At 39.6% G+C, this 26,939-nt stretch overlaps 1 protein-coding gene across 2 annotated transcripts in view; it reads right to left on the minus strand.

Annotated features, from left to right (window-relative positions):
- Plcb1 (phospholipase C beta 1) overlaps positions 1-26,939 on the minus strand; it is a 631,005-nt gene that overhangs the window by 119,655 nt on the left and 484,411 nt on the right. For both annotated transcript variants that reach the window (XM_042694512.1, XM_042694513.1), the window contains exons 12-21: positions 26,691-26,773; positions 21,743-21,827; positions 19,204-19,381; positions 15,422-15,489; positions 13,713-13,809; positions 9,880-9,964; positions 7,908-8,032; positions 4,436-4,590; positions 1,550-1,714; positions 416-515 (exon numbers count right to left, since the gene is read on the minus strand). In XM_042694512.1, the coding sequence (XP_042550446.1) occupies positions 416-515; positions 1,550-1,714; positions 4,436-4,590; positions 7,908-8,032; positions 9,880-9,964; positions 13,713-13,809; positions 15,422-15,489; positions 19,204-19,381; positions 21,743-21,827; positions 26,691-26,773 (1,141 nt within the window). The remainder of the gene's footprint in view (positions 1-415; positions 516-1,549; positions 1,715-4,435; positions 4,591-7,907; positions 8,033-9,879; positions 9,965-13,712; positions 13,810-15,421; positions 15,490-19,203; positions 19,382-21,742; positions 21,828-26,690; positions 26,774-26,939) is intronic.

A 26,939-nucleotide genomic window follows, 5' to 3' on the forward strand; every position in this document is an offset into this window, starting at 1 on the left:
ATGCACTCAATATCGGGACCTCGTCTGAGGCAAAACAGAGGAGCTTTTCTGATCCTGTGCTTTCTGTCTCCAAAACCCACGAGCCAAATAAAAGTAATCTACGAGAGATACTCTCATGATAGTTGTGAAAAACAGATTAGTGCACACTACTAATCCCCAGATCCACTAGCCATGGACATAAACCGTTATCTGAGAGTTTTCAGGTGTTCTGTTATGTGTAGGTATTAAGGACACAAGTGGACTTGCATGCTGCAAAACCAAAAAAGGACTAGATTTAAGTCCAGAAACTTATATATCCCTGGTTACCTGGAAAAGTCACCAAGCAGCAAATAATTGCTTGAATCCTAACCAGGCAAAAGTCCGCGATTATTTTCATTACAACTTTAAGCATTTGCCACCACACCACCATCCATACCTGGCCTAATGGCTTGTACTGGCAAGATCCGGTGACCAATGAATTTCCCTCCTTCTTCATAAGCCGCTATCCTCAAACAGGCCAGGGAAGGGAGAACTACCTGTGAGGATGTGAGAAACATCTCTGGTTACAGGAGTGAGGACCACACAGAAAATAAAGTATTATAGAACCAGGCTTCGATTTTCCATAACAAGTAGAGGCTTCTATTGTAGTAATTTAGGTTAAAGGCTGTTGCTCTGCAAAGTAAATGTTTAGAAGGAAAAGACATGGTTCTCAGAAAAAGAGCTTTCTCTGTGTTTTTGATCACAGCACTCTGGTCTGTAAGGCATTTGTATAAAGTACAGGCCATTTTCTTCTTATGTGAACATTCTCCATAGGAAAATAAAGAAAGTTCTGTGTTTGAACACAAAATATTAGAGACCTTATCACTGTGTATTTGGTTATTTTTAAATTTTATTTATTTGTTTTTAATTTTTTGGGGGGGTGGTCCTAGGGCTTGAAATAAGGGCCTGGGGTCTGTCCCTAAGCTTTTGTGCTCAAAGTTAGCACTCTACCACCTGAGCCACAGTGTCATTTTCAGCTTTTTATGAGTAGTTTATTGCAGATAAACCACTGCCTGGACTGGCTTCACATCATGATCCTCAGATCTCAGCTTCCTGAGTAGCTAGGATTATAGGTGTGAGCCACCGGTACCTGGCTTGTTTTTGTTTTTGGTACCAGTATTGGAATTGAACTCTTGGTCTGGGCACTATCCTTTAGCTTTTTTTGCTGATTTTCTGCCACTTGAGCCACAGCTCGACTTCTGGCTCTTTGGTGGTTAACTGGAAATAAGAATCTTATAGATTCTTCTGCCCAGGCTGTATTTGGGCTATGATCTGTAGCTCTTATCCACTTGATTAGCTAGGATTACAGGGTTGAAGCACCAGTGCCTGGCTGCGTTTGCTTTTATGTCTTCATTGCAAATGACTTTTATGTCTTCAAGTAAGGCCTCAAACCCAGCAGCTTTTATGACAGAGTTCATGTACAACTGCTACACAAATTTGTGAGTTCTCTTTAAATGAAGCAAGTAACTAAGTTTTTCCCCATGCAAGACATCTGAGAAAAGATAGCTCCTGTCAAGCACATGGGACTCACTTTTTTGAACACAATTGGTTCTTCTTCCCAGACAGGATTGACAGCATTTCCTTGGGATGTCTTGGTCTTAAATGCCTTTCTCCTTGTGTCCACCGGCAAACCAAACATATCCACTTCCACGTATGTCCCGACTTTCTTGTCGGAAAGAAATTGACCCGAAATAATCTGGAATAAAAGTTTAAAAAGCAAGTGTTGATAAATGGGTAACAAAGACATAGGAGATCACTGTGAGCACGTACAAATGCTGCTGTTCCACAGGGAGCCATTCGCAAGATGAAATAGAAGCAACAGGAGAAGTGTGAGTTCTTGGACCAGTTGGCAAATGTCTATAATCCCTGAAGAGGCAGAGGTGACAAGAAATGATCACCTCTGTGAAACGTGAAGATCTAGCTCTTAGCAGTTATTTCTCAACAAGTGTGAAATTTCCCCAGGATATAAGCCCAACTGGGGACACTCCTGTTTTCAGGTCATATTTGATCAAATGAGGATCCCCTAAACTAAACAGTTGACAGTGAGCCACAATGTTTTTGTCAGTGGGACAGGACAGTGGGCATCCTGTCAGTTCACCATCCTCTCTAGAACTCTGAGGTTGCTACAGATGATCCATCAGAAGCCTGAATGCACAGGTGAGCTGCACATTGGTCTGGCAGTAATGATGAAGGCAGAGAGGATGCTTCTACAGCCTGGTCTGTTTCACTCAGGAGCAGTTCCAGAATGATGTCCCCACTCTGGACAGAAATGGCTTCTGAGTCTCCTGCCTCAGCAGAGTTTCCTGTCTTTATGACATGGTATTATATTCACTTACAGGGTCACATGGAATTTTCAAGACAAAATGAATATACTTATTTAAAAACATCTATGAAACAAAATGAAGTTATTAAAGAAGAGCAAACATATCATTAATATGACCCACCTATAACAATTGCTCTTTAAATAGCATTCTACCAATCATAGGATGGGTAGGAGTGTTTGTTGAATCACAGTTGACAAGAATTAACCATCCTTGGCTGGAAAAAAACTTCCTAAAATAAATATAATTATTGAAGCTCCAAGCCTGCCAACTTCACTCTACATATGATGTCTGAAATAACTTTGCAAGATGAAATTGTAGGATGCTTTATTAAATTTTTATTTTTAAATCTTTGATATAAAATGATGTAAGTTTGGGGACAGAAGGAACTCAACTGCTTAGGCCAGATAGAAATTAATGATGCTGGCACACAGACTTTTTTTTTTTACATAGTTCATCTCTTTCCAAAAACTTTGCTTAAAGCAGTTGTTAATTTGTTAAATGTTTTGTTGAAACTTGTGCCTCATGTTCCAATAAAGGGCTTTCTCAGTTGCATAGTTAAACATAGAACAAATGATTCTTTAAAGCACTAAAAGAATAATAGCTTCGATCACCAAGTGTTTATAGAATCCATGTGCAAGTTCTTTCATTTCTTTCCTTTTTTTTTTTTCTGTTGGTTGTGGGACTTGAACTCTGGGGCCAGGCGCTGTCCCTGAGCTCTTCAGCTCAAGACAAGCACTCTACACATGAGCCACAGTACCACTTCCAGTTTTCTGGTGGTTAATTGGAGATAAAAGTCTCACAGACTTTCCTGCCTGGGCTGGTTTTGAACCGTGATCCTCAGATCGCAGCCTCCTGTGTAGCTAGGATTACAGGTGTGAGCACAACATTGATCAAGATGCATTATCTCCATAAACTGAAAGGCTGAATGGAAACCTCTTTCTACAACTATTTATAGATAATGATTTTTTAAAAAGCTTTCCTGACAGGTAAAGAAATGTATGTGCTATAACATCTATTTCAAAGACTGAAGAAAATCTTTTGGAATGAAAGTTTAGGTTCAGATATATATTTAATAAAGCAACGCTTGAAGATTATTGATAACGAAAATTTAAATCCCTGAAAACTTGGGTGACTATTCATAATAGTCTGTGACTATTCATGGTATTACTTGAAAGCTTCTGTTTCATATTTAATAAAGATGTTCTTTTCTATAATTTTGCTTAGAACTAAAAGGAACTGGTGGGGGAAAGAGACCAGAGGAACTTTATTATGGGCAGCCAGCTGTCATGTGTGTTTCACTAAAGGAAAAGACTGGGTTGGTGGGTCTCACGGAATTTATTTGATTTATTTACAATCCATTTTTAAACATTGTATTAAGAATGAGGCTCAGTCTCTTTATGTCGTGAATGTGGCTTATGAACAATCTTCCTTCCTTCCTTCCTGTTTTTTTTTTCTTTTTCTCTCTTATCTTTCTCTCTTTCTCTTTCTCCCTCCCTCCTGCTTTCTTTCTTTCTTCCCTCTTTTTCTCTCTCCTTCCTTCCTTCCTTCCTTCCTTCCTTCCTTCCTTCCTTCCTTCCTTCCTTCCTTCCTTCTTTCCGTCCTTCCTTCCTTCCTTCCTTCCTTCCTTCCTCCATCTTTTTTTGTTGGTACTAGAATTTGAACTCAAATACTTGCTTGACATTTTGCTAGCAGCTGATGTTCTACCACTTGGATCACACCTCCAGCCTGCCCTTTAGCCAGCTTTTTTGGTAAAAAGCAGTCTTGTGGACTGCTCTGCCTGGTTTGTCTTTGAACCTTGATCTTCTGGATATCAACCTTCTGAGTAGCTAGAATTACAAGCATGAGATACTAATGCTTAATTCATGACCTGTGAACATTTTTGATGTGAATTTGATTCTTTAAAGGAAAAACCATCCTGGGTTTGATCCCCGGTACCAAAAAAAGGACAAAAAATACAGTTAAAGGAAAAATCCTAGAAAGGAAGTAGTGCCTTCATCAGTTACCAAGATTTTAATGCCTAAGCTACTTCTTTGCATAAAAATAAATTAGTAGTAAAGATTTCTGTTCTGGACCAGTGTGTGACAGCTACGTACTTTGACTGACAAAGTGTTGGCCACTATCCCATCCACGATGCCTTCTGTGAATGGGTCGAAGTGCTTGTCCGGTCTCCTCATGAATTCCGGCTTCAGTCTGTAGCCACTCTTCCCATTGTACTCATACATGCCCATGTTTATTTGCATAGCCAGGTCTAGATGTCAAAAGCAAAGACAACACTGTGAGTTCAGTCATAATTGGGGCAAACACTAAGGCTGCGAATTGAGATTGGTTTATACATCATTTTTGTGAATATACCTCTACACAAAGGAAATCGTTATTTGTTGTAAGAATGTACAAAACATAAAATTAAAAAGAAAATTTTATTTGTAATCCTCCAAATCCAGAGAAACGCTTCAAACAGACCACACTTCGTAATTGTTTTTTCCACTTCAAGTGCATGGTTGCATGCCACTTAGAGTGATGTATTTCTCCTTTAATGTTAACAGCTATTTAAAATTCCTTTGAATAAAATATTTGATTAAATGTGTTTAGCCAGATCTATCATTGTGCACACTGATGCTTCTAATTCTTCACCATTACAGACTTGCCATTGTAGTGAATGCTAGGACACATCAATGATTTTTCTTGCAGTGAGATTTCTGAGTCAAAAACATGTGCACATTGCACAAGCTTAATTTTATTTTGGACAAATCTTGCTACAATGCCCTCCAAAAACTTTAATTTATACTCCTCTTGGCCATATTTTTATTTATTTATTTATTTATATTGGTCATGGGGCCTGAACTCTGGGCCTGGGTGCTGTCCCTGAGCTCTTCAGCTCAAGGCTAGCACTCTACCACTTGAACCACAGCACCACTTCTGGCTTTTTCTGCTTATTTGGTGCTGAGGAATTGAACCCAGGGCCTCATGCATGCCAGGCAAGCACTCTACCACTGAGCCATCTTCCCAGCCCATCAGCCATATTTTAAGGATTGATTCCTATATACTTTTCTCATAGAAGATACTACAATTATTTGCGTATTTGTATTACAGGGAAATATTTGCTTTTTGGAATTTTCACTTCTATGGTCACTTGTAACTAATATATAATTATACAAAGGGAAGTGGCACTGTGACTCAAGTGGTAGAGCTCTCGCCTTGAGCTGAAAAGCTGAGGGACAGCGCCCAGGCCCAGAGTTCAAGCCCCATGACCAAAAAAAAAAAGAACACCTCTACTTATACAGAGTTTTCCAGCTTGTTGGCATAACGATTTGCCAAGTATTCCCTTATAATATTCTGAATTTTACTCTTATTTATTGTGATTTAATCACTGATTTTATTTATTTTGGTGGTTTCTTCTTTTGGTCATATTTGCTAAGAGATTATAAATGGGTTTATTTTTATTTATTTCAAAGAGCCAATTTTAATTTAGTTGATTCTTACTATAGTTCTTTCACTTTCTCATTTATTTCTGATCTAATCTTTATGACTTTTTTTCATCTGCTGGTTTAGGGCTTGGTTTATTTTTGTTTCTCTAGGAGCCTGAGGTGTGCAACCAGTTGTGGAAGGTGCGTGCCTTATTCCCAAACTCTGCAGGATCAGGGAGAAGGAAGCAGGGGAAAGAGCTGCAGGAGTGTCATGGCAGTCAAAAGCTATCTATGTTGGGTGAGTGACTTCCTCTCAGGCTCCATTTGGCAGGGGGAAGGGCTATGAGGCATTTCTAATATCTCACCCCTGCTCTAGAATGCCAACCTATGGCCTAAGATAATTACAAGCATTTAAGGCAGGTAAGGGCTCTCAAGCTTCACAGGAACAAGGAGAAGGACTGTAGATCACAACCAATATCCAAAGGAGAAGGACGGCCACCCATCCATGCTATTCTATGAAGTCCCTCCTCAGATGGGAAGCACATCGAATCAACAGAGATCACAGAGAATAACCCACCAGGGAGATTTCAGACACCCTGAAAGTCATTACCAAAGAAGCTCTTCAAATGGGTAAAGCCCATTACAAAAATACAAGAAATATGAGCTATCAGGGAAATATGTCACTCCCAGAGAAGAACACCCACACAATAAAGGAACAAAACAGTGTAAATGAGGAAACTTCACATCCTGGGCTTAAAGAACTGCTGATATAAAAACAAGGAATTTTTGAATGTGATGAAGTTAATAAAAGACTAGTGGAAGAATTTATGGTGAATGCCAAAGGCTAAACAAATTTCAAGAGAATACAAAAGAGTCCAATGAAAACACAGTTAAAAAAGATGAAAGAAAGTACACATAACAAATCAATTAATTAAGAAAATCAATGCTAGACTCAAAAAAAGTATTTCAATAAAGAGATAAGCATCCTGAAAAGTCATCAAACTGAAGGCAGAGAAATAAAACATAAAGTAAAAAGTTTCTACAGCAGAATAGATGGCATAGAAGACAGAATTTCTGGGATTAAAGTGAGAGGAAAAGGAAGGCGGAATAAACAGAGAGGAAGTAAACATACAAAAAAAATCCAAGAAGGAGGAAAGGAGTCTTCAAAACTGATCAAATCTTATTTTACAGAAAATAAACAGGATACTTAAGGCTGCTAAAGAGAAAAGATAAGTTACTTACAAGGAAAAAGCTATTAAATAATGGTAGTGTTCTCAGCAGAAACCTTAAAAAGCAAGAAGGGCTTGGAATGACGCATTTTCAAGCACTGAGACCAAACAACTGTCAACTAAGAATACTACATCCAGCTAAGCTTTCATTAAGGGCCAAAGGGCAAATTACAACATTCTATAATAAACTGAAACTTAAACAAGTTACCACCACTAAACCAGCACTGCAGAAGATATTCAAAGTCATTCTGCATACAGAAGGCCAACATGAACATGACATAGAGAAAGCAGATCCCTACACATATTTTAACATGAATATTATTTTTACTTCAGAAATTTTTCAAAAAATGTCTTAGGAGAGAAATTTAACCATTTGTATGCAAGGTTGTTATTCTCAGGGCACTGGATACTGAAAAAAATGTATATATAGAGAAAATGATTTTTAGTGAATTTAAAAATGTTTAAAAAATATGTCTATTAAGATGTGTTTCTTTATAGTATTTAAACATTTATAAGTATGTATTTCCTTTTCACAAGTTATTATTATCATGTATGTAGCTTACATATATGTGTATACATATATAAGCAAAATGATGATGCACAGCTTACCAAGACAAAAGTTAATAGTGTCAAATCTCTGAGTGGAAGAATTTTACATTTTTTCCTAAAATAATCTAATACTACCTTTAAAAGCTTAAAGGTAGTATTTGTTTGCTTAAAAAAGTGAAGACCTGTCTATAAATCATTAAAAAAATGCTCAATGTTCAAAATTCAGGGATATTTCTTCCTTGAGATTTACTTGTATTGTTAATTGATTATTTTTCCTTCAAATGTGACAGAATTTCCTTGGCTGCTTACACAGGAAAGGGTTTTGGACACCTGGGAATATAACTTGGAAGCAGAATGAAAAGAAGCATGGCAATGCTACTTACCCACTGTCTGGAAATTCAGAGCAACCATCTGACAGCCGGCATTCCAGAAGAGCTGAGGCATGTAGTTGGATGAATCCACGCGGGTGCCTTTTGGGTATATCCTGCTGAGCTGCATTTTGTTATATCTGGACCATCATGTTAAGTAGTGAATACAATTATAAAAATATCTAGTTTAAGTCCTTGTCTTTCTCCATTGCAGAAATGAAGTGGTCATAACATATCCACGTGGAATTTATGGATAAAATATGCCAAAGACTGTCTGAACCAATAACAAATGTGATTGCTCTTCTAATAAAAGCAGATCATCACCGGGACAGAGTCTTGTGAGTGAAAAGTAAAAGGGCAGCAAAAATAGCTGAGTGGAATTCAGCGGAATAAGCTTAATAATTATGGACACAGAAGGATACTGAAGCTCATTGAGTCATGTGAGAAGATGGTACTGTGTGCACTGTCTTTCAAAGAAGCAGCTAAGAGTTCAGCTATATATCGCTGGTACTGGGGCTTGAACTCAGAGCCTCAGGTTTTTGCCTGGCCTTTTTGCTTAAGGCTGGCACTCTACCACTTGAGCCACACCTTCACTTCTGGCTTTTTGCTGGTTAATTGTTGATAAGAGTCTCACAGATTTTCCTGCCCAAGCTGGCAGGATCAAATCATGATCCTCAAATCTCTTTCTCCTGCATGGCTAGGATTACAGGTATAAACCACCAGCCCCTTGGCTGCATTGCCATTCTTGAAATACTGCTCCTTGCTCTTTTCCTTAACTGGCAATGGTATTTGCCAAGATTGGTAGTCTATGTGATTGATAATGAGATAAATAAAGCACAGAGGCTTATAATTGTGCCATAGCTTTGGTTCAGTTTCCATTCTAAGAACTTTGAATTTGACTGACAGTTGTGAAGTTAGATAAAGGTCAGCTAAGGCTCTGAGCCAAGTGCTTAGGATCCGAGGCTTGACTCTGAAATGTGTTTACTAATGATCTTGATAAAGTAAGTCTGCCTTTTTGTATTGCAGGTTTCTTACTAATAAAGTCAATTTAATAATTTGTACATAGCAGGATTATCATGAGAATTAAAGGGGATGAAAGGTGGCTTTTTACGGTAGGACTTGTTTCATCAAATTGAATACTTCCATATGGTTAGCATTAATTTTATGGAAAAAAATTAAAAGCTCATTTGATTCTGTTTTGTTTCATGAATAATAATGATAGTAAAAAGGTTGTATGAACAATGATGTTGTTTTATATATATATATATATATGTTTACAACATACATATATATATATATATATATATATATATATATAATGATCGTTATTATCATCATCATTCAACTTTTTTTTTTGCCAGTCATGGGGCCTGAACTCTGGACCTGGGTGCTGTCCCTCAGCTCTTCAACTCAAGGCTAGCGCTCTACCGCTTGAGCCACAGTGCCACTTCTTGCTTTTTCTACTTATACGGTGCTGAGGAATTGAACCTAGGGCCTCATGTATGCAAGGCAAGCACTGGACCATGGAGCCACCTTCCCAGCCATTCAATTTTTTTAAATTGGACGGGTATTACATTCATGTGATCAGGATTATGGTATAGATACACATTAGCTATATATTCTGTATGCATAAAGTACATAGCCTTGGCTTAATATATATTATACCTAATGCAAACAGGAAATAGCAACAGTATTTCTGTTTGGAGGAAAGTCATGATTAAGCAGATTGGCAAGGGACTCAGCTTGATGGTACGAGAGAACAGAATCCTGTGTTCTTGGGCTTTCTCTGCTCTAAGCCTAGCTGGCCTTCCCATGGGGCAGGCTAGGTCTCCTCAGCATTGAGTGTGAGACCTGGGACCATTCCTCATTTTTGGACTGTAGACATGAGCCGGTTGATACACCTTCCCCCTTACTAAATGAACAAACAATCGAGTAGCACATGACTTCAGAGGTGCTGTTTCCGAAGATATTCGTCAATCAAGGATACTCGACAAATTCCACCGGAGTCTTGGTGAGCTGTTCCAGCCCTTTGGTTTCCACAAAGGAAGACATTTCAAAGCTTTTGTTTCTTTCTGAGTTCAACAACAATAAATAAGAGAAGATGAGAAATAAAATTCACCATGATAACCCTTGTGTTTCTTTATCTCATACCTTTATAAAAAGCATATATCTGATAGTTTTATAACATAAAAGAGGTAGGTGATAGTCAATGAAGTTGAAGGAAATTGAATGCAGACATAACTTTCATATTCTATCTTTTTTTCTGGTGACTACCACCTATGACAACAGTTAAGTCTTGATCATTGTCTTGACTAATATTTATGAATTGGTGTCACAAACTTGTGGTTGGGCAACTTAGGGGTAAGAATGAATTTTAGATGAACCCAGTGTGGAAATAAAAATGGATTTTTCCAAAGAGCCAGGGACCTTGTAAGATCGTTTGTTCTCAATCCATCCAGATTGGCTTCTTGTACTAACAAATGATACCACAGGACATTTGTGTTAGTGCTCAGTATGTTATTCATGTGCACATTGCCACCTTTTCTTACTTTCCTAACAGCTAATGTGGCCTCAGAATTAAGACATTCGCAGTAAAAAGACCCTTGGGAGTTTTCCAGATTTGGGCAGGGTGTGTGTGTGTGTGTGTGTGTGTGTGTGATTTTCATGTGTGTGTCATTTTCATATCAGGAAATAAGGACAGAGAAGGGGATGTGTTGCTGATCTCAACATTCTTAAACTACAAAAGTGCTTTAAAAAGAAAGAAAGAAAAAAAACCACACACAAAAAGAATATAAGCCTCCAATAAAAGTGAAGGGAGCAGCTGGGTGCTGGTGGCTCATTGTATGTAATCCTAGGAACTCAGGAGGCTAAGATCTGGGGATCCTGTTTCAAAGCCAACTCAGGCAATAAAGTCTGCAAGACTCTTATCTCCAATAAACTACTTAGAAAAAGCAGGAAGTGGTGCTGTGGCACAAGTGGTAGAACATTAGCGTTGAGCACAAGGAAGCTCAGAGATAGAGCACAGGCACTGAGTTCAAGCCCCAGGACTAGAAAAGAAAGAGAGAGAGAGAGAGAGAGAGAGAGAGAGAGAGAGAGAGAGAGAGAGAGAGAGAGGGAGAGGGAGAGGGAGGGAGGGAGGGAGGGAAAGAAAGAAAGAAAGAAAGAAAGAAAGAGAGAGAGAGAGAGAGAGAGGGAGGGAGGGAGGGAAAGAAAGAAAGAAAGAAAGAAAGAAAGAAAGAAAGAAAGAAAGAAAGAAAGAAAGAAAGAAAGAAAGAAAGAAGGGAGGGAGGGAGGGAGGGAGGGAAGGAGGGAGGGAAAAGAAAAGGTGGGGAGATGGGTACTAGTGGCTCAGGCCTGTAATCCTAGCTACTCAAGAGGCTGAGACCTGAGGAACATGGGTTGAAGCCAGCCCAGGCAAGAAACTCCATGAGAGTCTTACCTCCAATTAACCACGAGAAAACTGGAAGTAGTGCTGTGGGTCACAGTGGTAGTATACTAGGTTTGAGCCCAAAAGCTCAGGGACAGTGCCTAGGCCTTGAGTTCAAGCTATACAACTGACAGAAAAAGAAAGACAGAAAGGAAGGAAGAAAGACAGAAAGAAAGAAAGAAAGAAAGAAAGAAAGAAAGAAAGAAAGAAAGAAAGAAAGAAAGAAAGAAAGAAAGAAAGAAAGAAAGAAAGAAAGAAAGAGGAGAAAGAAAGAAAGAAAGAAAGAGAAGAAAGAAAGAAAGAAAGAAAGAAAGAAAGAAAGAAAGAAAGAAAGAAAGAAAGAAAGAAAGAAAGAAAGAAAGAAAGAAAGAAAAAAGAGAGAGAAAGAAAGTGAGGGGGCAAAAAACTGTTTCAGCTCAGATAGACGGAGAGTCAAACAACTCTACTCTCTACCCCACGGGACATCAACAGTGGTGCCCAGCATTCAGAAGCAAGTCCAACAGAGGTTAGACAGCTCAAAGACTTTAAAACCAAGTGACCTTTCAAAATTGCTCTCTTTTTAATCTCCTTTCTTTCAAAATCAAAACCTCATTCCTTGCCTACATGCCAGATTCCATTTTTAGCCATCTCCTGCCTTCTCCAGTGTACTCTCAAGTTCTTTTATTTTGGTTCATCATAAATCCACTTTCACATGACTATTTTAAACATGGCTGCTGGTGACAATAAAGTGAGCACAGGATGAGTAGTTTATAAGAATCCTCACCCTCACTTTCCTAAGGAAGCTAATAACAAGGATACAACCCCAGAAGAAAGGCATTTCTAAATCTGGCTGATGTCATCTGTAGGTTCTACAGATCTGTCCCTTCTCACACTTGGCTTTGTTGAGGCTATTTTAACTAGTGAATTAGGAAAACTTATTTCATAGCCCATGAAAGTTAAAATGATATAAAGGTCACCATTTTAGGTTATTGAACAACATAGTATTAGTTATGACAATATTAAGAAATGATGAAATTCCAGGCACCAGTGGCTCATGCCTGTCATCCTAGATACTCAGGAGGCTGAGATCTGAGGATCAAGGTCCAAAGCCAGCCCGGGCAGAAAGTCTGTGAGACTATGATCTCCAAGTAATCACCAGAAAACCGGTGGCTCAATTGGTAGAGCACCTGACTTGAGCTGAAGAGCTCAGGGACAACATCCAGGCCCAGAGTTCAAGCCCCATGAGTGACAAAAAGAAAAAAAAGAAAAGAAATGCTAAAATGTTCCATATGAACTGTGCCGAAAGCCAAGTGCCTGTGGCTATTAGATACTGAATGTCACTAAGTTAAGACTCTGGTCAAATGATGCAACTATCAGCCAGCCTGTTGTATAGGAATTTGGGCTGAAGTCTATCCACAAAGCTATCCTTTTGCAGAGGCTGCTGCACTTAAGCAAAATTTCAGTTTTAGTGAGGATATCTTCACAGGCCTTACTGTAAGGAAACATTTGCTCCACTGTTAGTATCTTACACTTCATGCAGATATGAGGGGGAACTTTCATAAAAGTCTCTGTTCTTTATGTGCGGGAAAGACGATACTTTTTGCACTCAGTATGGATGTGTAGTTGGATGAAGAGATGTGATGGGAAATCTGTTATATGATCTCTCAAATGAGTTGCATAAATGGAATCTGGGCAAATTGGTTTGATGTCAAGTTATTGGGATCATCCAGTTTTCTATCTGCCTTCTGTGGAATGGGTGTTTGTTCTAATCAGTTACATAATGGATGAATTACAGTATGTTCCAGTTGCACAAAAGTGAATACAAAACTCTCAGTCAGTTTCATGTTAGTTTAATATAACTAAGTATAAAATAACTAGTTTAAGATAACTATGTTTGGTTTGTAACTTCATTAACTACTTCAGAGAAGAATCATAAGATACTTTCTCAAGTGATTGTATTATATATTAAATACATACACGATATCAATATAGCAGAAGTTGTAGGTACATATATTTGTATTTAGGTGTATAAATATATAAGTATATACATTTATGTTTGTAATACATTATATAATATGTTTATATAGACATGTAGGTGTATACATATATACATATACACACACACACACACACACACATATATATATATATATATATATATATATATAAATCAAGATACTCAGATCCTGCATATATTTAAGACTTCACTAGGACAGAATAATTCTATTAAAAGTCATATGCTCTTATCTAGTTACCTTGTATTTACAATTTGCTTTATACTACATTAGGAACTTTTTTTAAGGTTTTTATTGTAAAAATACTGTACAGAGGGGTTACAGTTACATGAACAAGGAAATGAGTACATTTCTTATCAAGCATTGTTACCTGCTCCTTTCCCTCCAGAGAACACTTACTTTTTGAAATTTCAAATGACTCAAACTTGACTGGCTGAATATAGTTCACCAGGTTAGACATCTCCTCTGTGGCCATGGCCTCACTCCCAGCGGTGCCCTGAAAGCAGGAATGAAAGATAAATCCTGTCCAGAGACAGCCTTGTGGCACTAAGGGGTTACTTCCCCCAGGGAAATGGTCTCATGACTGGAGAGAGGAGAAAATCACCCCCTCCTCTCTGGACAGGATGATTGCCAAGAGAAAGGCATGTTGGGAGATAAGACACAGCATTCAGGCTGATCTTCCCTTAGTGGAAGGTTTGGGATCAGACAGGATTCAAATGTCAGATTTGGAAATATTTGCATCTGTGGAATGAGATACCTTGGAGGGGACCCGTGACTTATCAGAAGATTCACTTGTACTTCACAGGCATCTTATACACATAGCTTTATGGTAATTTTATATAATATCTAAAAATAATTTGGTGCTTAAAGCCAAGTTGGACAGGATAGAATTTCTCACTGATGGCATGTTACTGATCAAAACAAATTTGGATAGGGGGGCATTTCTCAGAAGTTCAGACTCAAAATGGCATTTTTCAGTCTTTAGTCAGTCACTTGAGAAAAGTGAAGGATGGTAGGAGGCAGTGTAGTTCGGGTTGGAGGGAGATCTGGGAGCCACAACCTCGGCCCTGTAAGAGGGAATGGAAGACATATGACCTTGGGTCAGAATCTGCACTTTAATAATGCAAGGAAACTAAAGTTGGAGATATGACTTGATTGCTGTCTTCCCTACCAGGGAGTGTCCATGTAATGTCTGAGGTGAGGAGACTGGACACTGAGTGTATAGTAAGGCCATGCTGTGGGTGGCCACTGAATGAACGTAACAGCTGTCAATAAGAAAAATAGAAGGTTAACTCGTTGGGAGTGGGTGGGGGTGGCCTAGAAACTGCTTTTCTGACTGTTTTTTCCCTCTCAGTTCCAGTGTATCTGTTAGACAAAGAGTGGTCGGATAGCCTAGGGTTAATAGATCATGTTCTGTACCCAGACCATCTGATTTTAAATGTCAAGGCCAATTAGCTGGATGTTGTGCAATCTTGGACAAGTGACTTAGCTGCTCTCTGCTTGAGTTTACTCATTTGTAAAATTAGAGTGAAATCACTTCTTACGGCAGATAGGGGTTGTTGTGATGAGGAAGTGAGTTTCATTTATGAGCAAAAGGTCTCAGTGCCTGGCACCTAATAAAAGCTCATGGTGTTTTTGCTGGTATTGACTACTATAGATTAATCCCATAGAATCTGTGCTAATAAGGAAGTAATACAGCAGTATAGCCACAGGTCAGTTCTCCACAGAACAATCAGAATTTTTTCTCAGTTTTAAGAAGAAAATCATTTGACCCGCCTCTGATAAGTTATCTAGCTTCAGTGCAGTTAGTATTTTTGAGACACAATGTGACTTGAGATGCTTGAATATTTACCAATAGGTACCAGTGACCCATTTCTCCAAACTCTGTATCTCCCAGAATTTGGATCCATTGGCAATTTGTTAAATTGCCTCAAGATAAATAAATAAATAAATAAATAGACATCTCCCTCCCCCCCCCCCCACCAAATGTTATGCATTTACTCTTTTGGCCACTAGATGGCAAAAGGGACCATGGAATAGATTCAAGAAGCTCAAGGGGCTGGGACAGCCTGTCACCCTCCCTGGAACAAGGAGCCCTAGTTACCTACCTCATCCATGGAGGATTTTTTACAATCATCATCATCATCGTCATCATCACTCTCTGTATCAGCTTCCCCTGTAAAAGTTTAATGGAAGAGCCTGGCGTCAGTATTTGCAAGTTCCGAGCACTTTTATGAGCCTATTACCAAAATCTGATTAGGGAGTTCCTTGGAAATGGGACTTTCTGTTCGCTTTAAAATTATTTTCCTCCAGGACTGAAATGTTAACAGTTATGGATAAGGATGCTGACATTGTGCACAGGTTTCTCTCCCTCTCCCCTACATTTGCTTTGTGAATAAAAAGTTCACACATTCCCAAGTTCAGTTTAAAGATGCTTATCTGTCTTGTGTGTGTGTGTGTGTGTGTGTGTGTGTGTGTGTGTGTGTGTGTGTTGCAAATGAGTGGCATTTTATACACATGGCTTCCTGCAACACAGGTCTTATCTAGGTTCTATTTTGATCTCTTCATTCCATGTCCAGCATTAAGCTTTATGACTGTCATGGAATCGATCCACTATCCCTTGGTCAAGTTTCTTCCTTCTAAGCCTTGGCTCTTCCAAGCAATGGATATGACATGTGTTGCTCATGTTATATCTAAACAATGCACATGTCTTGGAAAAGGTGGAATTCTGCTAAAGGGAAAAACTAAGACAGATGAATGCTTCACAATCATTGTACTTGAACATCAGGCTCTGATCAATGTTTGAGCGTGAGACAATATAGTCATTTCAATGAATTGGTTTTTCTCTCCGTCCTTCTTCCTCAAGGCTCTAGTGACTATTTTTGCTATATGAAATGCCAACACTAATGTGAAATATTTTATTCTTCTGTACATATGGGCTTCAGTCAGATGCAGTAAAATTGATTAATATTAATATAAAAATAATTTCAAATAAAAGGAAAGGTAAGGTTAACTTGGAGTTCACAGGCTGAAGTACCATAATGTGGCCAGAAGAGGGCAATGTGAGCTCAACAATGAAGCCACTTGCATTACTCCACCCTAGCTCCAACCTGCTCCCAATTCTAGCCTTCTGGGAGTTATCAGTGGGACTCTATATAAATTAAATCTACATAAGTCTATATATTAAATCCAGATAAATAACTCCTGCTCACAGTACTGCCTTACAAGGGGCTCAGAAATGTTTGCAAAAATGTTGAACAAAAACAGTGAGAGATGAATTTGTGAATTATCTTTAGGAGGAAAGATTCCTGGGACCAATAAAAATTATTCATGGCTTGTTTATTAAAGACACTTTATGTTGCCAATATCGTGACAATGTAATTGATCCTGTTTTGACTAAAAATGTATCTTACTATATTAGAGACATTGTTTTGGACATTACTTACTTTTTTAATATTCTAAATTTTGCCTCCAAGTTGTTATTTTATCTTTGAATCAGAGAGGAAACTATTTTTTTCTTTTATATTCACATTCATGGGCTTTAAGACCTCACTTTTTTGTTGTTTGTTTGTTCAAGACTGGCTCTGTTCCACTTGAGACATCGCTCCATTTCCTGCTTCTTGCTGTTTAATTGGAAATAAACATCTCACACTTTTCTGCCTACACTGGCCTCAAACCCTAACTCTCAGATCTTGGCCTCATGAGTCGCTAGGATTACAGGTATGAGATACTGGTGCCAGGATTTTAAAAATTCTTTTAATCAAGTAAATTGAAAAGTACTTGCTGAGGCCTCTACAAAGGAACTCATGGGACATGATAGGACATCAATCACTTCCAATATCCAGTTGGATCATTCTTTGGCTTATTTGGAAAAGAAATAATTTGTCTTTCATATCTATAAGAGCAAAGATCTATTTTTCAGTCACATTTAAAAAATTGATACATAGTCATACATATGTATGGAGTTCTCTTGTAAGTCTTGTGAAAAATTTTGAAGGAAACGTCAAAGTATATTAAAAAAAACAAAACCAAATCTTTTTCTTGACCCTATTTCTTTAAGACTAATGTTCTGGCTACAGGCTGAACCCTAAATGAGGCACTTGGCCATCAGATACTATGATAAGACTCTGAGCTCTGATCCATTGCATGGCCTTCAAATAACATTAACTCCCAATATGGCAAACGTCTGTAAACTAGATAAATTAGCAGCATCCTTCGTTCGGGGACTTAGCTACATATGAAAATGTCCAAACGTTTCCATGGAAATAAATAAGGATTGCACAATGGATGGTGGGTTTGCTTAGGAAAACTACGGGAATTACTGACAGATTGCTGCTGCTTGTTCTGGGTGTGACGCAATCGCGTTCGCTGCCCGCACACATCGTTATTTGTGTTGAAGCATTCCAGTTAACAAGAGGGGAGAGATGGCTGGTAGCAAGAAACACAGAGGGTCAACCCGGAAATCTTCCTCTCGCTTTTGCCCAGGATTTCCCTCATGCTACGGCAGACATACAAAGTGAATTTGTTGTGGCATTTTCACCTAAACCCATAAAATAAAACAAAACATAAAAACAAAATCAAGCAGTCACATAAAAGGGATGACTTGGTTTGCTAGCTGGTAGTGGAAGGACAAAAAATATGAGGAAATTGGTGGTCTCTAATAATAATCTTTTCAGCAAGAGTATTCTTACTACAAAATGAAAGTTTCCAAAAAGCTAGCCAGAATGGTGTGACAAAATGTTGGAAATGCACAGGAACAAAACAAAACCCTTTCAAAGAGTTACATGTGTTGATAACGATGTGAATCAAGCAATGGGCAAGTGACACAGAAAAGCAGAAGAAACCATCAATCAGATGGTTTGAGGTATAGCTCAGTGGTAGAGTACTTGCTTTACAAGCAGGAGGCTCTGGGTTTGGTACCCAGCATTGCCTCTCACAAAAGTGTTGGCTGACCAAATGTATACCTCAATGTTTAAGTTGCTTTAAAAACTGTGCTGTATTTAAAGGTAGCTCACACCTTTAATCCTAAGTACACAGGATATTGAGAATTGAGGATGGCAGTTTGAAGCCAGCCTAGAGTCTGTAAGACCCTTCTCTCTAATTAAGCACCAGAGCCATATATTTTGAAAGAGCAAGAAGAATTAAGTGTCACCTAGTAGCTTTGGTAGATAATTTAGTAGATAATTTTGCCATGCCACAATTTCTTTTGCAAAAGCTCTTATAAAGCACAGAGAGTTGAGATGCCCAGATCTTTGTCCATGAGCTTGCTTTCAGTAAGATTAGGACCTTCAGTCCTGCTGCTAAGGCTTCTCATGAAGACAAACTCATACAGTGACTCCAGAAATTATTTGGCTTATATGGAAGCCATATTAATGTACTCTCCCACATATTCATGTCTCCTGTAACCAAAAGAACTTTGCCAATGAAGTTCAGGACCTGGAGATGGGAAATTCTCCCTGGATAGCTGGGTAGGTCTGAGGGAATGATGGGAAATTTTAAAGCACAGTGCATTCCCCAGTGCTGGTCAGAAGGTCATGTGACTTCAGAGGGAGGACTAGTGAAATGTTGCCTTTGAAGCAGGAGGGATCTGTGAGCCAAGGAATGTGGGTGGCTTCTAGAAGCTGGAAAAACAAGGAAACACATTTTTTTTTTTTCCTGTAGAGTTTCCAGGAAGGTACACAGAGCCAGTGACACTTTGTGGGTCGCTCAGGAGAGGCCAATAGACTTTTGGACCTATAGCACTGGAGGGTGGGAAAGAAATCTGTCAAGTCAGCAAGAGAAAACCAATGTGTCTTAAAACGGTGCCCAGCCAGGTATGTGTCATTTTGAACGAGTTTCAAGGCAGCAATTCTCAGAATCCACACATGACACCAGCCCACCAGCTCCTCACCGGCTCCTGGCGATGAGGGCTCAAACACGCTGGAGGAATCGCTGCAGGTGTTGGAGGCCTGCTCCGACAGCTTCTTCTTGCCGCTGCCTTCTGATGACTTGTGAGATTTCTTCTTGTTTTTTACCAAAATTTTGTACATTAAATCCATCGGGCTTGGAAGAGGAACTCCGGATTCCAGCTAACAAAAAGAAAAGCACAGCCTTTAAAAATCCTGCTCCTTCCTTTCAGATGCCCTTCACCCCCTCCTCAGCCCAACTTGAGTTCCAGGACTTTCTAGATTATTCTTTACCACCTTCAACACAGCCCATGAGACTATCCTAAGTGTGTTCTGCAGGTAGGCTGGTTCATAGTGATATCCGCACCCCTCTCCCCCAACCTTTTACTGGGCTGTAATTTTCCATTTAAAAAACTATATATTGGATGTATAAAAACTGAACTTTCATGAGGTTTTTATCTTCTTTTTTCCCTTACTGGATGATATAAATCCAACCATTGTGATATAGAGTAGGGAAGAAAATCCTGGCCTGGTGTGAATGTTCAAAGGCCTGAAATCAGGTATCTGTCAGGAAGAATTGATAAAGTGGAGCTGGAGTTACTGACAACACCTTATAGATGTAGCTTTAAACCAGCTGAGTCCCATCTTCTACAAGGTGACTGCACTGCATGCCTCCTTGGCATCACAGAGATGGATCTGGTGGTTTTGGATTTCTTTCTAGCTCTGAGATTCAAGCTGCCATATTAGGTTGGCCTTATTCTACTGTTTCATGCTTGCCCATCTAATGGGAAAAATCAATTTCCCATGAGAGGGTGGTTATAAGATATGGTATCAGTGAGCAAGGGTATAAGCCACAGGATAGATTTATTTTTAGAAAGTCTATTGAACTCCTGTAAGCCAGACTTCATTCTTTGCTTGCAGTGAGTCTAGGGACGGGTATGAACTCACTTAAAGTTGTACAGAGATTGAGCTAAAAGGTCCACAAGGCAATAGGCTACTTGAGGACATGTCTGCTGTTTTTCTTCCTAAAGCAGGGATTTGGTGGTTAGCAGTTTGGGGTCCTTTGGCTCCAATCAGATAGAAATCATGATTAGGCTGGGAGAAGCTCATCTTGTGTTGACAATCCTGGGCCCTTGAATGCCCAAGACCTTCTGGCTGGACTGGCAGAACCATAGGCTTAGAGCTCTAAGCTCTGAGAGTGAAGAGTCTATTGTTCCAGGAATCTTATGACTCCTGTCACTCATGTTGGAGGTTTGTTGCTCTGCACTTTAGTTACCAGTGTCCCTGACACTTGGAGTCCTTGGCTTTCCAGAGGCAGTGAGTAGAGTAACAGCAGCAAGCAGAACTTGCTAGTGTCAACTTTCTGAGCAGGCCCCTGGTATTTGTAACTCTGACTCTTAAGGTGGGTAATGTTACAGTTCTTGGGCCCGGGATTCTTGAATTTTGGCTTTAGGCTTGGCAGCTCTCTAGAGTTCTTCCAGAAACTCGGGTCCACAGTTTCTCATCATTTGCTCTTCATAGCCTTTACTGTCTTCTGCTTCCTGCCTCGTCTAATCATTCAGTGCCAGTCTTCAGCCATTCTCTCCAACATAATGCAACTGCTAGTCTTGCTTTCACCACCAGTGCTGCCCGTACTACTGGTCTGCTGCCATTTCTTCTTCATGTCACCAGCTCATTCTGCTCTACTAATGATGACAATGAAAAACAAGGAAGAAAGTCCACTCCACTGGAGAGAAGCTTTTAATTGGCCTAGTATTACAATGTCAGGGGGCAGCATTGGAGGGCATCTCCCAGTTGGCTCAAAACAGTGAGTTCAACAGTCTTCATACATAGCCACAAAGGGTTGTGCCAAGAGCGTTTCCACCAATCATGGCACAGTCCTTCATGCAAATGAAGGATTGCCTGTGTACCAATCACAGGCCTTCTTCTAGCCCACTCAGGGAAGTGCTTCCCATTCTAGCCTGAATGAAAATAGCCACTGGAGTTCACCAAGGCTCTCATGAAAAATATTAGGGATAAGCTGCTTGAAGCAGCTATGTTTGGAATGGTCCTTCTGAAGCTGGGGTATGTGTTGGCAGTGAGTAGCTTGAGGCATCCTCAGAGTGTCAAAAGCAGCTGGATTGCCATGTGGGGGGTCCACCCAGCCTCCAAAGAGGGCCTGTTCAGCTGACAGTCCTCAAGAGTCAGCCAGCTATCAAAAATGGTCTAACAATCACCCTACTGGGAAATCAAGTCACTCTGGTCACCAACATCTTAGCTTATTTAAAGGGAAATTAACTTTCAAAGAGATGCTTACAATAAAGACCTCTCATTCACATGAACAATATTTCACAGTACTTAACAGTGCTCTAACTTTACTAAATACCCTTGTGGAGAATTTGGGTCATTTTTTTTTCCTGTCTCATGACCCTAGAAAGTCTAAGTTCTACCTCAAAGGTGCATGCAAAGGCAAATACAAGTAGGGTGCCGAGAAGAGACTCAGAAAGGAAGCAAGACTCCCGAATCCCAGGTTTTCCTTCAAGGGCAAGCATTAGAACTTCTTACTGGGTATTTTTCCAGTGGCTCCATGAGAAGGGCGTCCCCAAAGATCAGTCGGCAGTATTCTGCCATCTTGGCTTGCTGCTTTGGGCTATGGAAGAACAAGAACAAAAGACAAGAGGGGAGGCATTACTCATCATGCAAAGAGGTCATCCCCTGTCCTGCCACTCAGGACCAGTTTCTATCATTTTATCCCCTGGTTCTGACTTAGGTGAGTTTAGGTAACACATCCAGTATAGGTGGACAATGATGGCTCTGCCAGTGTGAGCCTGAGGAGAAGACGAGGGATGGATTATCTCTAGATGGATTCCTCATTGGACACTTTCTCTTGGTTTCATTTTTGATACTAAGTCAGCTGGATGACAATTGCAGGGGGGACTTTTTTAAATGGATTTAGGCCAATTTTTGTGTGGAATTTATCAGACTGACAGCTGAAAAGTGATACAAGGAGGAGGGAGAAGAGGGTGGTGAACTATCAGTAAAGAGAGAGAGAGAGAGAACCTCAAATGTAGAGTGGGCTTGTGGAGGAGTTTTGCAGGATGAATGAAAACAGAAGGCCCTTTGGGGGAAAGGTATTTGCCTGTAATGTGTGTGTGTGTGTGTGTGTGTGTGTGTGTTTAGAGAGACTGCAGGTATGCACTACCATGTCCAGCTTGTCTGGAAGTCTTTGGTACAAAAGAGTGAAGCTGAGGACGTGTCAGTCTGAGAAAGCCACCAACAGGAGTGTGTTGTTCTTTGAGCTGAGCTCCAGGTTCTCTGAACTGCTCTGGATCCATAAAGCAAGGCTGATCCTAACTGTTCCTGGAATGGGACAAAGAATGTTGAGAATCATGAAAGGAAGTGATAAATGTAAATGCTTTCGAAAGGCCATCTGAGCAGGGCTTGTGTAAGATGATCTCAACAGCAGGAAGATCCCAGGAGCTGACCTGGGTCATCTTAAGTGGGTGTGGTCTGCCAGGTGATCCCCAAATCAGGATCTAAGAAGGGTGGAAATGAGACCATGTTTATTACTCAGTGCCACTAAAGGAACACCTGAGTCCTTAATGCCGAAAGTGATAGGCCAGTCCCTTGGTTCACAGAAGGAATGGTCTGGAACCTGCGTTCTAAACAAGACTATGGGTAATTCAGATGGAGATCATCAATAGACCACAGTGTTTGGCTCTCACACTGCATGCAGGTCATCAGAGACCTGAGTAAAAGGCAGGTTTACACACAGAATCCAGGAGTAAGGCCCAAATGGCTGCATTTCCAAGAGCTTCCCACCAGGAATGCAGAGGCTGCTGCGTGGTCTAAGGACCACCCTCTGCAGAGCAGGGAATCTATGTCTGAGATGTGGAGAGGAAAATGTAGGTGTCTAATAAAAAAAAAAAGAGAACAATACTTCTTAGTAATCAGGCTATTCAGGCTCTCAGAAAATCCTTATGCCCACCTGCAAAGAGAGCAAACCAAATGAGAAAAGTCAGGGGAAAACAAAGTGACTGTAATTGCAGGTCAGAACTATAGAAATCAAAGGCATTAACACTGCAATTAGCCAAAAGAAAGAAAAAAAAATCCTTCAGGATTTTAGAACATCAGATCAGCTACCATGGAAATAATGTGAATTCACAAATACATTTTGAGCTTCCAGCCAACATGGCTGTTTCTAAACCTATGAAAAATACATGGAATGAATAAACATCTAGCCAGTGGTCAGTTTTGCTGACGAGTAAAAATAAATCAACTTCATGTATAGAGGAAGTGTCTGTAACTCATGGGAATTAAAGACTTTGGCCCAAAATCTTACAGTTGTTTGTGGCCAAATCAGGGCTAAAAGGCTCTTTTACCTAAATTCAGTGTCAGATTCTCCCTATGAAAGTATTCACTAACAGATTACATGAAATATCAGAGAAAATTGGACATAAAACTTTTCCTTTTTTCCCCCTCTTCTGTTGCTGCTCCTGGGGCTTGAACTCAGGGCTTGGAAGCGCTCCATGAACTTTTTGCTCTCTACCACTTGAACCACAGCTTCTTTTCAGGCTCTTTTTTATTTTGGCAGTTAATGGGAGATTCGAGCCTCATAGGCTTTCCTGCTCAGGCTGGTTTTGAACTGTGATATTTGGATCTCAGTCTCCTGTGTAGTTAGAGTTACAGGTGTGAGCCACTGGCACCCCATGGGGCATTCTTTTTGTTAATCTAAAGAATCTCAATTTCTAGAAATAATTCAGAGGTGGAGAAGGTCAAGAGTCTGCATTTGAAGTGTTTTCTGTGGGCGTGGGAGTGGGAAGCAGCGGGTGAGGAGGGAGAAAGCAGTGAATGGCAGAAAATCCTTTGTCATTCATGGAGAGGTAATTTCAAATATCTGGAGTAAAATCATAAACAAAACTGTAAAATCCAGTAGATTTCTTCCAGTTCTCTCCCCCTTCCTTCCCCCTTTCTCCCCCCCCACCCCCCCGCCCCAGTGTGATTTTGGAGATATGGGTTGAATTAGTGGAAACCAGATTTTTGAATCTGACATTTCATAGAAACAACACAGAGGAGATGACAATGTTTCACCAGGAAGGGCAAGCCAGCTTCCTATGTTTTAAGATTATGTTTCTCATCACAGAGATGAGAAGGTTTTGAGGTTCTATGTATGTTAATGTGAAAGAAAGGACTGAGATGTGAAGAATGAGCTAGGTTGAAAACTAGTAAAGATAACCCACAAGTTAAGAGAAGAAGTCTACTACTGTGGTAGACTTTTCTGTGGGTAAGTGACACCTTTCCCAGGAAAGACTTGTACCTGAGCAATTTTGATATCTGGAACTGAAGGACAGAGGAAATACAGGGCAAAAATTGTCTTCACACAAGTTAATTCTTTAGGCTTTGGCTGTCATTAAATTATTTCAGTGGTTTGGGTTACAATCATGGTGGCTTGGAAGGCTATTTTCCTGTCTGCTTTTATATGTTTGAATTATTATAGACTTTTAATAGCTATTTTTATATACCCAGAAAGGGCAGAATCCTAGCCCTACAATATGTTTTGCTTTTGTGCATGACTGTGGATTTTTGCTACTTTGCAATGCTCACTTTTTGTCCTCTACATGATTGATATGAAAACTGGCAAAAAAATATCCTGTGGTTGAGGGTCACAAGTCATATAAGTGTGGATATATATGGGCAGGTGCCTTATTGATGATCTGGTCATCATAATGTCACGTTTAGAGGCTTCTGATACTTCAGTTTAGGTTTAGGAGATGGTGTTGGTTCAGGGCAGAGGTTCTGAAGCCAGGCTAGCTGGGTTTGAATCCCACTCTGTCATATTTTAGCTGTGTTACCTCAGTGAGTTACATATGCACATTGGGATTCAGTTTCTCCCTCTATAAAAAAGGGACAGTAATAATGGTTATCCTGAGCAGCATGCTGTTTTGTGGGAAGGGTTGCATAAGCTCAAATATTTGGCAGATCTGCTATGCACAAAAATAATTGGTCAATAAATGTTAGGATTTTGCTGGTGGTAGTAGCCATTGATACCTTGCTGTCTACCTCAAGGTTGAATTCACTGAAGCAGGTGATGACAATTCAGAATACAGCCACAGTTTTCCATTTGGTGTAATTCAACTAGAAATATTTCTTTAATAAAATAATGATGCTGGATCCTCTTACTTTAAACAAAAATGAATGAACCACACATTGATAAATCTGGAAACTACCATGCCTGCAAGAAAAGTGTAAAGCATTGTTTGAACCCAATGACAATCAGATGGATAGAAATTCAAAAGAGCTCCAATAAAATCACTTGCAGATAAGAGTTGTTGCAGTAAATGTGGTATTTAATGCAGCCTCTAAAAGAAGTGTTCCTTTCTGTAAGAAGATAAACAGCATTGGGACAGGATAAATTGCATTCTCTTCCACTGACCTCAGAACTGTTAGAAAGAACCTGTGTGCCAAATGATTACATCATTCATTGGATAAATGGCCCATAATGAAATAGCATCAAGAATGAACTGTGAAGTGTAACAGGATTTCCAGGGAGCAAGCTAGAAATACAGATAAAATATTTGATCTGTGCTTCTTAAAAATTTAGTATATTTTTTAAAAATTTACTAAATGGATGGCAGAATGTGTGGCAAAGTTAGACAAAGAAAATCAGTGAACAGGGAAAGACTCTCCATAGGAAGGAGAAAAAGAGGAATTTCTGAGCCAAAATAGGGTGTTTTGAGGTGAGAAATGGTGGTGGGATCTTGAGAAGAAAAAGTGGTTTCACATGTGCTCATAGAGAGATGATGGCTCCTGGTGTATTCATTGACTAAAGCTTTACTTCCATCAACCGACTTTCACTGTAGATAACAATTGTTTCTGGAGGTATCTGATATAGTGAGTATCTGATAATCTGATATACACATTTAAGATCTAAATGTGTCTCCTGCTGTTACTTTGCGATTGACATGAATATAAATAGTCTGTCCGTACTATCTTTGCTTTGTGTGGCTCAACAATAAATGTAGGCTAGTTTGGGGCAGGCAAGCATTTACTAATAAAGGGAAAGCAATGGAAAGGTGGATTGACCATTTGATGGAGTTCTATGGAGGAACAGAAGAGAACTTCAGCTTTCTCTCTACCACCACAGGCATAAAGAGCATAGCAAAGGTGACTGTTAATTTTTATGCAATAGAAGAAACGAATGAAGGAAGGTAATAAAAGAGGCCAGATGCATCCCAGATCTGTCACAGAGATATATGTTATGTATGGAAATACGTTCCATTATCATGTAAAAAGACGTCCTTATTTTACAAGTCATAAGATGGTATGAAAATAAATCCCACAAATCCAATGAACTATGTGAGTGCTGCCAAGATTTAAATGAAGATAAAATCATGCTACTACTTGTTACAGTATGTGGTAGAAGAATACCACTAGTGATTCTCCAATCTGCTGAACAATTTTTTAAATGATTTCTTTGAGAAAGGACTCCTCCGTGAATGTCTGGAATACTTACGAATCAACGTGGTTCTCAAATGACAGGAGAATGGGAAAAGGTGAAGTCTTAAATGCACACTCAGCAATAGCTTCGATCACTTCCTGAAAATGAGAACACACGCATATTCAGTATCGGAGAGGGTTTTTTTTGCCTTTTTTTTTTTTTTTTTTTGTCGGTCATGGTGCTTGAACTCTTGGCCTGGGTGCTGTCCCTGAGCTCTTCAGCTCCAGACAAGCGCTGTACCCTTTCAGCCACAGCACCACTTTC

This window comes from Dipodomys spectabilis, unplaced genomic scaffold, assembly GCF_019054845.1.
Source record: "Dipodomys spectabilis isolate Male_0828 unplaced genomic scaffold, ASM1905484v1 ptg000175l, whole genome shotgun sequence".
NCBI classification, from domain to species: domain Eukaryota; kingdom Metazoa; phylum Chordata; class Mammalia; order Rodentia; family Heteromyidae; genus Dipodomys; species Dipodomys spectabilis.